General features: G+C 34.0%; 1 protein-coding gene across 2 annotated transcripts in view; it reads left to right on the top strand.

The window, feature by feature from the left end:
* Positions 1-13,680, top strand: part of LOC138694956 (solute carrier organic anion transporter family member 74D-like) — a 45,127-nt gene that overhangs the window by 12,036 nt on the left and 19,411 nt on the right. For both annotated transcript variants that reach the window (XM_069819180.1, XM_069819179.1), the window contains 3 exons: positions 4,777-4,971; positions 8,597-8,734; positions 12,038-12,202. In XM_069819180.1, the coding sequence (XP_069675281.1) occupies positions 4,777-4,971; positions 8,597-8,734; positions 12,038-12,202 (498 nt within the window). The remainder of the gene's footprint in view (positions 1-4,776; positions 4,972-8,596; positions 8,735-12,037; positions 12,203-13,680) is intronic.

Here is a 13,680-nt window from a genome sequence, read left to right as displayed (position 1 = left end):
TGTTCTTCGTTCGTTCATTTTGCTGTACAACAGCCTGGGGCCAATAACAGTTCAGCACAAGATTTACAGTGTACAAGGAATAACAAAACAGTGCATACAAATAATTATTAAAATTATAGACAAATACAAATAAACAATACTGACAAAATGAATAGATAACTACAAAAATATATTATTTATTTATTTATTCATTTATTTTTTTTCGGAAGATTACAAAGATTTTATTGCAAGCAAGAATTACATACAATAACAAATATTTTACAATACTGTTGTAATACTCGTATATGAATAATCTTCAAAATTCGAAATTGATTACCAATCTCATAGTAAAATAGCCTACATATCACAATTTATTGTATAAATAAAATGTAACTGGGTCACACCCGAAAAAGCAAGAAAAAATAAAAAAGCACATAAACTTATACTCCAAGTTGTATGTGTTTATAATAGATTTCCTGAAAACATGTATTTACCTATTTTTTTTGTGAAAATATGTGTTTTATGTGAAGTAAAATTCGGGTTTTATACTTGAAAAAAAACTTATAATGAATTTCAATGTAAATACACTTGTATTTTGACGCTGAATTAAACAATTAGAATTACCTTCCTGTTATTATTTGGTTGTAGCGGTGTAGCCCTGTATTAATGAACATGCCATAAGTCTGTACACATTTAAAAACACAGAGGCAGATATACATGTCCCTACACTCACTACATTAACATTGTTTGAAAGAATACTTGTTGCTTCCTTTGTTTTTGTTTATTAGTTCTTTGTTTGTTGAAATATAATAAAAAAATTCTCTATATATGACATATTAAAGTTTGTCTTTGCTAAGAGTTCTGATTTTACAAGTTCTGGCTTCATCCGGTTCCTCTCGTCAGTCCAGAGATTCTTTATTAAAAAAAAAAAACTCGCTCCACATGAGAATTACTAATTGGAAGAGCATGTAGGGCTATGTTTTCAGCAATTTTCTTTAAGTTTGACACACTACGCGTCTTCAAAACAGCGTTCTTGAGGAGTTGGTAGGTCTTTCAGTATCGGCATCATGTCTTTCAATAGGCAATACTCTTAGTACAATGCATCACCATTTTCAAATCCCAGTTCTGTCTGTCAAAAAATCTAAAAGTTAGAATTTATAAAACAATTATAGGTACTACCGGTTGTTCTGTATGGTTGTGAAACTTGGACTCTCACTTTGAGAGAGAAACAGAGATTAAGGGTGTTTGAGAATAAGGTTCTTAGGAAAATATTTGGGGCTAAAAGGGATGAAGTTACAGGAGAATGGAGAAAGTTGCACAACGCAGAACTGCATGCGTTGTATTCTTCACCTGACATAATTAGGAACATTAAATCCAGACGTTTGAGATGGGCAGGACATGTAGCACGTATGGGCGAATCCAGAAATGCATATAGAGTATTAGTTGGGAGACCGGAGGGAAAAAGACGTTTGGGGAGGCCGAGACATAGATGGAAGGATAATATTAAAATGGATTTGAGGGAGGTGGAATATGATGATAGAGACTGGATTAATCTTGCTCAGGATAGGGACCGATGGCGGGCTTATGTGAGGGCGGCAATGAACCTCCGGGTTCCTTAAAAGCCGTAAGTAAGTAAGTAAGTCAGTAAGTTCTATATTAACATGTAATATATTTACAATTTCAGTAAGGACACTGAATGTGAAAGTATCATTAAGGCTTCGAAAAGTGATTTTCTTAAGAAGTGAAGAATCGTAATCAAACCATTTTTGCGAACAGTCAGTAGCCCTCTGATACACATTCAGTGCTTCCATCTTAAAGAGATGCACATCAGAATCACTCAAGTTAAACAAATGCTGATTTACTACCAAGCCATTGCAAACTACGTCGGATCTCCAATAATGAAATATCAACATGAAATTTCAGAATATAATATTGCAATGAGAAAAATTCCGGACATTAAGCGTCCTGAAAAGGATTTAATTTTTTCCTGCATAGAGGACTGATTTCCTGACAATCCGGAAAAATTCCAAACGGTTGGCAACCCGAGATTCGGAGTAAGCTTGCTCAGTAGTTTGGAGGGGTGGGAGAAGTGTTCAGAGCAGTGAAGGGGAAGTGGTGACATCAGACACAGTAAACTTCAGTGGGAGTAACGTTTAATGTGTATGGCATTATTAGGGGTGTGATTTTTTTTATATATTAACGATATACGCGAAATGTTTTAAAAACTTAATTTTATGCGTGGAAAATGCAAATCCCTTAATGAAAGTCCAAAATTAAGTGAAATACATCCGCGAATTTTTGGGAAATTGATAGAAAACTGTGAAATTACTTCATGATTACGATATTTTCAGAAAAAAAACATATTTTATGGATAATTCGTACGAAAAATGACTCTTTCTTCCAAATAAAATATGAAAATTTTCTTCGTTATAAAATATAGGCCTACATGGACATTTCCACACATTAAACCGTTCATCATTAAATGCGTGTGACATCTGGCAAAGATTTACATGTGCGTATAGTTTCAGGGACTACTTTCAGGGAACAGCGCAAACGGCGCCCCATACCTTTCTTCCCACCATAATCTGAACACACGCTCTCGCCATGAAACAGTACTAACAATACCATCCCATCGCACCTCCTCATACTCATCCTCTTTCACAATAGCCCTGCCAAGACTCTGGAATTCGCTACCTGCTAGCATCGGGGACTGTCGAAATAAAATTGAATTCAAACGCAAACTTACTAGGCACTTGGTCAGTAATTGATTTCTTGTAAATAGTTTCCTTAATCTATCACAAAATATTTCAATATCCAGTAATTTCATCACTATACAATTTTGTTATTCTAGGTTTAATTTGTAATTCAGTAAATATAAAATATTCTTTGTGTTTCTATGATAAATTATCTAGCTTTAATTAGTGAGGTAATCTTTTCGTATTTTGATTTTTATTGTAATTGTAATTGTAAACTTAATACTAATTGTAATTTTATTTGTAATTGTACTGTAATTGTAAATGTAAATTTAATACTAATTGTAATTTTATTCTTCATATTATAGTTGGAATCTCCTGGTAGAGGGGCAGAGAAGGCCTGACGGCCTTATCTCTTACTTACTTACTGACTTTTAAGGAACCCGGAGGTTCATTGCCGCCCTCACATAAGCCCGCCATTGGTCCCTATCTTGAGCAAGATTAATCCAGTCTCTACCATCATATCCCACCTCCCTTAAATCCATTTTAATATTATCCTCCCATCTACGTCTCGGCCTCCCCAAAGGTCTTTTCCCCTCTGGCTTCCCAACTAACACTCTATATGCATTTCTGGATTCGCCCATACGTGCTACATGACCTGCCCATCTCAAGCGTCTGGATTTAATGTTCCTAATTATGTAAGGTGAAGGATGCAATGCGTGCAGCTCTGCGTTGTGTAACTTTCTCCATTCTCCTGTAACTTCATCCCTCTTAGCCCTAAATATTTTCCTAAGAACCTTATTCTCAAAAACCCTCAATCTCTGTTCCTCTCTCAAAGTAAGAGTCCAAGTTTCACAGCCATACAGAACAACCGGTAATATAACTGTTTTATAAATTCTAACTTTCAGATTTTTTGACAGCAGACTAGATGACAAAAGCTTCTCAACCGAATAATAACAGGCATTTCCCATATTTATTCTGCGTTTAATTTCCTCCCGAGTGTCATTTATATTTGTTACTGTTGCTCCAAGATATTTGAATTTTTCCACCTCTTCGAAGGATAAATCTCCAACTTTTATAGTTCCATTTCGTACAATATTCTGATCACGCGACATAATCATATACTCAGTCTTTTCAGGATTTACTTCCAACCTTATCTCTTTACTTGCTTCAAGTAGAATTTCCGCGTTTTCCTTAATCGTTTGTGGCTCCTAACATATTCACGTCATCCCCATAGACAAGAAGCTGATGTAACCCGTTCAATTCCAAACCCTCTGTGTTATCCTGAACTTTCCTAATGGCATTTCTAGAGCGTAGTTAAAAAGTAAAGGTGACAGTGCATGTCCCTGCTTTAGCCCGCAGTGAATTGGAAAATCATGAGATAGAAACTGGCCTATACGGACTCTGCTGTAAGTTTCACTAAGACACATTTTAATTAATCGAACTAGTTTCTTTGGAATACCAAATTCAATAAGAATATTGAACTCTTCTATTCCTTCGTACCTGTCGTCTCGCTTCACTTACCTTTCTTCCCACCAAGACTCTGGAATTCGTTACCTGCTAGCATCAGGGACTGTCGAAATAAAATTCAATTCAAACGCAAACTTACTAGGCACTTGGTCAGTAATTGAGACTCGTTCAGACATGGTTTCTTGTAAATAGTTCTTTTAATCTACCACAAAATATCTCAATATCCGATAATTTCATCACTATAGAATTTTGTTATTGTAGGTTTAATTTGTAATTTAGTAAATACAAAAATATTCTTTGTTCTTAACTTCTATGATAAAATGTCTAGCTTTCATTAATCAGGTATTCTTGTCGTACTTTAATTTTTATTGTAATTGTAATTGTAAATTTAATATTAATTGTAATCTTATTGTTCATGTTATAGTTGTAATCCCCTGGTAGAGGGGCAGAGAAGGCCTGACGGCCTTATCTCTACCAGGTTAAATAAATAAATCTAATCTAATCTAATAAAACTTCTCTCTTAACCGAGTCATACGCCTATCTCTACCAGGTTAAATAAATAAATACTAATAAATAGTGCTTCGAGCTGATGACTCCTGCTGGATATTAATTACTACGATGCTGATATTTTCAGAATACAGCGCCGAGCCGATCTGCTATGCAAACGTGACCGTGCCGCAATTGGAGGCAGGTGACACCTGCTACTTCACGCTGGCCATGATGTTCCTCATCCAGCTCGGGGCCGGCATGGGAGGCATCGCTCTGCTCTCCCACGGCATGGCTTACATCGACGACAACGTGGACAAGGGCAACAGCGCCGCTCTGATTGGTACGAGTGCTTGACGTTCACACTCTATGGATTTACATTGTAAAGGGGAGAATTAATAAGACAAATTCTGTTTAAATATTTTCCAATATTTTAAGTGGGGAAAAAATATGAAGAGTTCGCGGGGAAAACGATGAATGTCACATTTCTGTTAAGGATTAGATAATGATCTAATTGAGTCTATAACTGCAAGCTGTAGTACGTTTCTATAGAAAATAAAGGAAAGCATTACTGTATTCGTGGTAACTATTTCGTTTATATGACGTCATTCCATTTTCGACCAATGAAGTGTAATGAAATTTTGAATTCCAAACAATCACAGTCACACTTTGCGATAATTTTTACAGCTAGATTTATCGCTATCAATTTATCGCATGGTCGTTCTTTTGTTTAGTCGTTGTCGCTAACTGTTTCCCCGTAAATTGATGATCATGAATACGTTAAGATGCAACTACACGGTTAAACTTTTCTTTCAACTTTAAAGCAATGAATGCAAGATTGATATTTAATATTAATTAATATATTTACGCAGTGAAGACGACTTTCAAAACGGCGTACCATGTAGACACAAAATCTTCATGTATCTTAATTGAAAGTACCTTTTAAACTTGATTCTTTCAATATTCTTCCCAGATTGCACGCATACGCGATTGGAATATTGAACGTGTAGACGCAGCTTTAGTTCCGTTACACACTACAGCGAGAATGCGTTTGTCGAGCTATAAAAAATGCTTTTCTGTAGCACGAGTAAAGGTCGAAATGAGGCACAGCTGACATTGGTCTTGCTCCCACAGGTAACAACCTATAATTGTAGCCTATAAAATTGTATTTTGTGAATGAAATTAAACAGTTAATAGAAAGTCAGATGTTCAAATATATCAAACAGCCTTCCGTATGGAGTAATAAAATTCGTGTTTTAATTATCTATACAGAGATGGCTTCACTATGTAGCAACATGTCTCGCTGTGAATTGGCATTGGTATACAATTCTTCATTTAATTAATGTATTAATCAGGTTACTGTATTTATATCATAAAATTTTAAATTAAACTATGATTTCAGCAGATAATGCAAATGTATTTGAAGAGTTCGCGGAAAAAACGATGAATGTTACAGTTTTCTTAAGATTGATGTCATTATCTAATTCAATGGATCAGTGCGAAATTTAATGTTGTTCTTATGAAAAATGGTAAAAAGGAGAATTATCACCACGAATACAGTAATCCTTTCCTTTTTTTCTATAGAAACAGCACTACATCTTGCAGTTATAGACTCAATTAGATCATTATCTAATCCTTAACAGAAATGTGACATTCATCGTTTTTCCCGCGAACTCTTCATTTATGTTATAATATTAAGAGAAAAGTGCAGTACATATAATTAACATTGTTAAACCTGTATTTCGCTTTTCGCAATTGGCATTACTGAATAATAACATCGAATTTCTTTATTGCAGTAATCGATATTCATCGCATCGCTCCTGGATTTATCGGCAGATCTCAGACCTCTCGTGACATTACTGCAGATGATTCTCCTTTTTACCATTTTTCATAAGAACAACATTAAATTTCGTAGTGATCCATGAATTAGATAATGACATCAACCTTAAGAAAACTGTGACATTCATCGTTTTTCCCGCGAACTCTTCATTTATGTTATAATATTAAGAGAAAAGTGCAGTACATATAATTAACATTGTTAAACCTGTATTTCGCTTTTCGCAATTGGCATTACTGAATAATAACATCGAATTTCTTTATTGCAGTAATCGATATTCATCGCATCGCTCCTGGATTTATCGGCAGATCTCAGACCTCTCGTGACATTACTACAGATGATTCTCCTTTTTACCATTTTTCATAAGAACAACATTAAATTTCGTAGTGATCCATGAATTAGATAATGACATCAACCTTAAGAAAACTGTGACATTCATCGTTTTTCCCGCGAACTCTTCATATTATGTTTTCATACAAATTCAGCCAATGTAAGAGACTGGTGAGGAAAGTTGCTGTTGTTATTGGTGCAATGCCTAGACACTTGACAGTGAAGTCATCTTTTTGTAGCAGTGATGTGTTTCATGTTTGTCTCTTCATTTGCATCACACAATACACAGGCGGACCTATGGGAAATTCCTATCCTGGACAGGTGGCTTGTTAAAAAATCACGATATGTAATCAACGTGAACATCGCAACAACAGATTTACGTGGCCCTTGAGGGATTAACACGGGGTTACTTACTTACTGGCTTTTAAGGAACCTGCAGGTTCATTGCCGCCCTCACATAAGCCCGCCATCGGTCCCTATCCTGTGCAAGATTAATCCACTCTCTATCATCATATCCCACCTCCCTCAAATCCATTATAATATTATCCTCCCATCTACATCTCGGCCTCCCCAAAGATCTTTTTCCCTCCGGCCTCCCAACTAACACTCTATATGCATTTCTGGATTCGCCCATACGTGCTACATGCCCTGCCCATCTCAAACGTCTGGAGTTAATGTTCCTAATTATGTCAGGTGACGAATACAATGCGTGAAGTTCTGCGTTGTGTAACTTTCTCCATTCTCCTGTAACTTCATCCCTCTTAACCTCAAATATTTTCCTAAGAACCTTATTCTCAAACACCCTTAATCTCTGTTCCTCTCTAAAAGTAAGAGTCCAAGTTTCACAACCATAAAGTACAACCGGTAATATAACTGTTTTATACATTCTAACTTTCAGATTTTTTGACATCAGACTAGATGACAAAAGCTTCTCAACCGAATAATAACACACATTTCCCATATTTATTCTGCGTTTAATTTTCTCCCGAGTGTAATTTATATTTGTTACTGTTGCTCCAAGATATTTGAATTTTTCCTCCTCTTCGAAGGATAAATTTTATCTATATAAGAAATAATTATGTCAAACATATACAAGTATAAATAAATAAATAAATAAATAAGTAAATAAGTAAATAAATAAATAAGTAAATAAATAAATAAATAAATAAATAAATAAATAAATTAATTAATTAATTAACTAAATTAAATAAATAAATAAAATAAATAAATAAGTAAATAAGTACATAAATAAATAAGTAAATAAGTAAGTAATAAGTAAATAAATAAGTAATTGAGTAAGTAAGTAATTAAGTAAGTAAGTAATTAAGTAAGCAAGTAAATAAGTAAATAAATAAATAAGTAAATAAATAAATAAGTAAATAAATAAATAAGTAAATAAGTAAGCAACTAAGTAAATAAATAAGTAAATAAATAAGAAAGTAAATAAATAAGTAAGTAAATAAATGAATAAGTAAATAAATAAATGAATAAATAAATAACTAGGGCCTAAGTAAGTAAATAACCAGATATCGTTTCTTCCCTTACATACGCAATATCTCAGGAAAGCTTAATTCATGAAATATTAATGAAAGTGTTCATGAACAAGACAGAAAAGTTAATGAAGATTTAAGTGCGTCAATAAGAATCGAACAATATGCGCGAATATACATTATTAACGAAGTTAATAAAATCTGACACGTGTGCACAAACCCATACGTAAAGCTACCTCATTCACATTGAAACGTATTGTTTTCAGCTATGGCGTGACTGTTGTAGGCCTATACCGATATTGGTTTTGCAGGAGAGGTGATAGCTCTGAGACACGTGGGCCCCCACCTGGGCCTCATCCTGGCGTGGAGGTGCCTGGCACTGTACGCGGGGCCTCTGGACGTCGAACCCAGCCCAACAAGCGTAGAATGGGTCGGAGCATGGTGGATTGGTAAGGGAAAAGTATCTCACCTGTAAATTTTTAAATTTGTTCGGCAGCTATGTTTGAACTTGAACATGTTCTTGTTTTCGTCACACATTCTGAACTTAATAAATAACATGATAAATTTATTTTATGCTCGACAATGCCGAAATGTAGTAATTATACACCTGGTAGCAGCCCTTTAATGGACCTCATTAAAGTACACCTATTCATTAAAGTTCAGATGTTCCACCAATCAGAAAATACCATTGTAGCAATATGAAAGCGCAAGTATCGATTATTCTCGGATATGCAATCGAAAGACAACAATAAATAAATAAATCACCCATATTTTAAATAAAGACAGTTTTGTTACTATAATAATTAGCGTTAATTGTAAATAATATTCAAATAAATTCAATTTGTCATCTCGTTTTTCAATGTCTAATTCAATTTCAAGGTTATATCAAGATTAATGTTTATTTTACTCTCTAGATTATATCAAGGTCAATGTCGACATTTGTTTCTCGGAAAAAATCAATACTTTCGCGTCTGCGCACATCTCACAATTTACGAGGTATTGCACAAGGTCAGTTCCTCTCCTCAGTCGGATAAGAATAACATGAATACTTATGAATAATTTCAAGTTAGAAATATGGTCGAGCATAAAAAGTCGTATGAAACTTTACTATAAAGGTAGTAATTAAGACGCTTGTATGAAAATTACTACCATTATAGGCTCGTTGCATAATGTACTATTAAATGCTCAATCAATATGATTTATCTATTTGTAAATTTATTTTTTTCTATTACATCTCAAATAGATATGAACGTTTTCGCCTGTTCTTCATGTTAATAAATAACATTCAAATATTTTTTGTTATAAGAAAAGAAACACGTATTATATGACGTCAAAAGAGCGTATTGAAATAATATTAAAAGCTGTTAGATAATTGTATTATATTTAAGAAAACAAACGTTTAAAAATTGAAGCTTATACCAAATTATATTTGAATCAATTTCATAAGTAAATTATCTTAATAACTTCTTTATTATAGGCCTCATATTTAACAAAGTAAATAAATTTTTGATAGGAACGACTCTTAGGCCTACCGTCCTATGAAAAGAAGTAATTTTATGTCATAAAAATTAAGGAATGTAATTCTTAAGCAAGGATCAGATTAGTGTAATTATTTAGGAGTAAAACATTATGTTATCTTGAGAGAAATCAACAGAAAAATCTGCGTGCTACTTTCTACACTGAAAGTCTCTGTTTTTCCCGTCAAGAATTTATGGTATAAAACTTTTGTTCTAGAAATATTACGACCCTCGGTTGGATTTGAATTGGCGCATATCATATCTTAAACTAGCATGGAAAGAACTGATTGAACAGAAATGGCTGTACAGTATTCAGATAGTTAAAATATATGAACATAACATTAGCTTTCTTAGTAAAGCAGGAAAAGTCACAACGTTTTACAGCTTCCTCACGAATTGAAATAGCCTCCATGAGGACGCAATTAAATTAAAATAAACAAACCATTGGAATATAGCCTTGAGTATCGCTGTTAAATACATACACGAACTCCGATGTATAAAAGAACGTGGGAAAATAAACTGTACAAAACCTTATGCTGAGTTGCAAAAAAAAGTCTATAGTCAGTTAACGCATCTCTAAAATGAACCTTTTATATTATACAGTAGAACGTTGGTAAAAAATACATTTATTTAATTCTCTATTTAACCACTACTCTAGTTACAGAAATTCCCTTAGTGATAGCACCAAGATAAAATATGTCCAAATGAATAAAAAATGTCCTTAAACCTAGCATTTGCTAGCCTAAACCTATACTATAACAAATCTTTATTGTCGTACGTTTCTATCAAATTAGATATAAATAATCCTGCAGTCTATTCCTGAAAAATGGCTGAATGTTTTCGGTGCCCGTAATTATCAGTTTTACCACTATATGTCTATACCGTCTGCCCGTAATTGACCGACTATACTAATAAGATAAAAAATAAAAACAATAACTTCAAATTTTTTGTAAGCATACAATTTCCGTTTTACATGTACAAACGACGATATACTGTGCTGTGTGTTTTCTAATTAATCTTGAAGTAGAAATAATTAAAGCTTCACTTTTTATTTTCGGAAACCAGTACAGTGTGGGACACACTCACGGACCGAAGCACGCGAATTCGATTATGCGCAATGATCAAAACATACAGAGGTGAGCCTGCCTGGAGAGAAATCAAAAATAGGTTGCAGCCGCCAAATTACTCCTCAAGGAAAGACCACTCACATAAATTGAGGGAAAGAAGACAGAAGACGGATACTGGAAAGTTTTCTTTTCTCAATCGTACTATCAGGGACTGGAATGCTTTACCTGCAGACTTACTAAAGGCTTTACCAATAACCAAAAATGTATTTAAAAACAGGCTTAAGGACTTTACTAATAGACGGTAGTATATTATACATACTATTTAAAGGGTGTAATTGATATCTTGTTATTTGAAGTGTTCTATCAGTGAGGAAGTGTGTTGTATCAGTGAAGTCTATTGTGTAAGTGAAGTGTGTGCAAAGTATTTGAACAGTGAAATGGTTAGAAGTGTTAGTGAAATCAGTGCAGTGAGTGAGTTGACAGCGAAATAAGTGTAGTGCCGAAAGGCACTTGTGCAGGTATGAACCTGTCACACTCGTGGGTCTTAGTTCGAACTCAGGGTTAAGATACAAATTAGATTTACTTTGAATGTTATTTTAAGTGATCGTGCTTCATTTAATTTAGGATGCTCCTTATTATTATTATTATTATTATTATTATTATTATTATTATTATTATTATTATTAATTATTGTTTTCTTATTAGTTGTGTTTATTATTAATTGTCATTATTGAGTGTAATTAGTTACCACTGCCACCGGGTATAATAATAATAATAATAATAATAATAATAATAATAATAATAATAATAATAATAATAATAATGATTTATTTCAGCTGGCAGAGTTAAGGCCGTATATACCCATTTGTAGTGTGAATAAATACATACATACATGACATACATACAGTAATTTATTTAAAGCTTAAGGCTGGTCCACAATAAACCGGAAACGGAAGTGATAAAGCGTTAACTTCTTAAGGGACCAAAATTAGACCTTCAGTAAACCATTGACATTAGTGTAGACGTTCTCGCAATTCTACACCAGTACTTAGGCTATAAAATAAGACAGTCAAAGACTAATACCCAATGAAAACGTTCTTCAGCCTAGCATTAGCAATTTAGCTCCATTGACTTGCTTATGTTTTCTAATTATTTTCTATTTTTGTAGGTTGGCCTATTTTGTCGACATTAATGTTCGTGACAGCCGTTGTGATCGCCATGTTCCCTAAGAAACTTCCGTCTCAGGCAGTCAAGGAAATGGCGGCTTCTATTGTTGATTTAGCAAGAGGAGTCAGAATTCAAGAACCAGTAGATCCAATACTCACAAAAACAGGTTTGTTATCATTTTTAAAATACAGAATGAATCATTTTTAATAGAATATTCTCTTAAAATTCTGAAGTTTCTCGGTTTGAACTGAATTACCAACTCGCCAATCTTAATACTATAATTTTTCCCACGACTTTTGAGAAGTGACAACACAAACCTCGCTCCATTTTGGATCTGTTGATTATTGTTTTCGAGGTCAGTGCCTCCCCACCAGATTGTAATAAAATTTGTGGACGACAAAGCAGAGTTGTAGTGGGTTCTTTGTCTCTGGTACTCCCGTTTTCCTCTTTCATTGTACCAACATTATCCATATCTCCTCCCATTCATCTATCATCTTTAATCAGTGGCGGTGCGTCAGTAAGAGCACAAGAGCACGTGAACACCTTGTTTCCATTAATGCACGACTAGTTTTATTATTTAATACCGTATTGGCGTAGCGGGGATGTATAATATCATGATAGAGTGTTTTAAACTTCCCGCATAATCTTGCATAAACTTCATATGTAAACTTGGCAACATCGGTTCACGTACAAGCCGTGCTCTTTCCAAGAAGGTTACAGAAATTTCACGCATGCGCGGGAGAAAATTGTCATTCGCTGGCCGCTTATGACTCGTCAAGAGCATAAAGCGTTAAGTGAACAGTGAATCTATCCCACAGATGTCAGGTGCATCGATGCCTATCGTTTACGTGCTATATCTCGAGGAGAAAATTTAATAAGTCTGTATTTTAGCCTGCAGGTGTCAGCATCTCACTGTCGGAACGTTTACTTTATGTGGATGTGTGTACAGTGCTGCTACGAGAGTGTAGTTTGTGAATTACTATACTTCAGTGTCGGCATATAGCATAGTTTGGCTTTCAAAGACGTGCTGGCTGAATGTGATGGTGGTATGAATTTAAGTATCTGTATGGTGGTGTATATTACTTAAGAATAATATTTACTGGCATGTATTTATAGTAATCAATCTATGCGAATGGGATTACAGTACTGGTATAGGCTATAGTGCATCAGTGTGTTGTGAATCAAAATACTATATATTACTGAACACACGCTTTTGTAAATTGTTTTATGTATTAATTTTTAACAAACGTAAACAATGAACTCTGTTCAAGTAATTTTGAAGAGTAAAGAACTGGGTAAACTGGCTTTCCAGGAAAAATTGGAAATAAAAAGGTTAGGTTTCATTATTATTATTATTATTATTATTATTATTATTATTATTATTATTATTATTATAATCATATGTTGTTTTGAATTTATATACGGTTTTTTCTACAGTGAAACATTGGAATCATTACATTTCATATTAGGCTAAAAACGTACGATTTCAAATTCTCTTCGGTTTTGGAACACAAAATCGTGAACACACATAATATTTTATCACGAGGCGCCACTGTCTGTAATAGTCAAAAATAGACTGGGATTAATTCTTGAGGGTAGCTTTTAGAGATGAACAACGATCGAGAAAACGAGACTAACAGCGCC

The sequence above is a fragment of the Periplaneta americana genome, chromosome 2 (genome assembly GCF_040183065.1).
Source record: "Periplaneta americana isolate PAMFEO1 chromosome 2, P.americana_PAMFEO1_priV1, whole genome shotgun sequence".
In the NCBI taxonomy this organism is placed as follows: domain Eukaryota; kingdom Metazoa; phylum Arthropoda; class Insecta; order Blattodea; family Blattidae; genus Periplaneta; species Periplaneta americana.
Note: the sequence above shows the minus strand (reverse complement) of the source record. Positions and strands in the feature narration are given on the sequence as shown.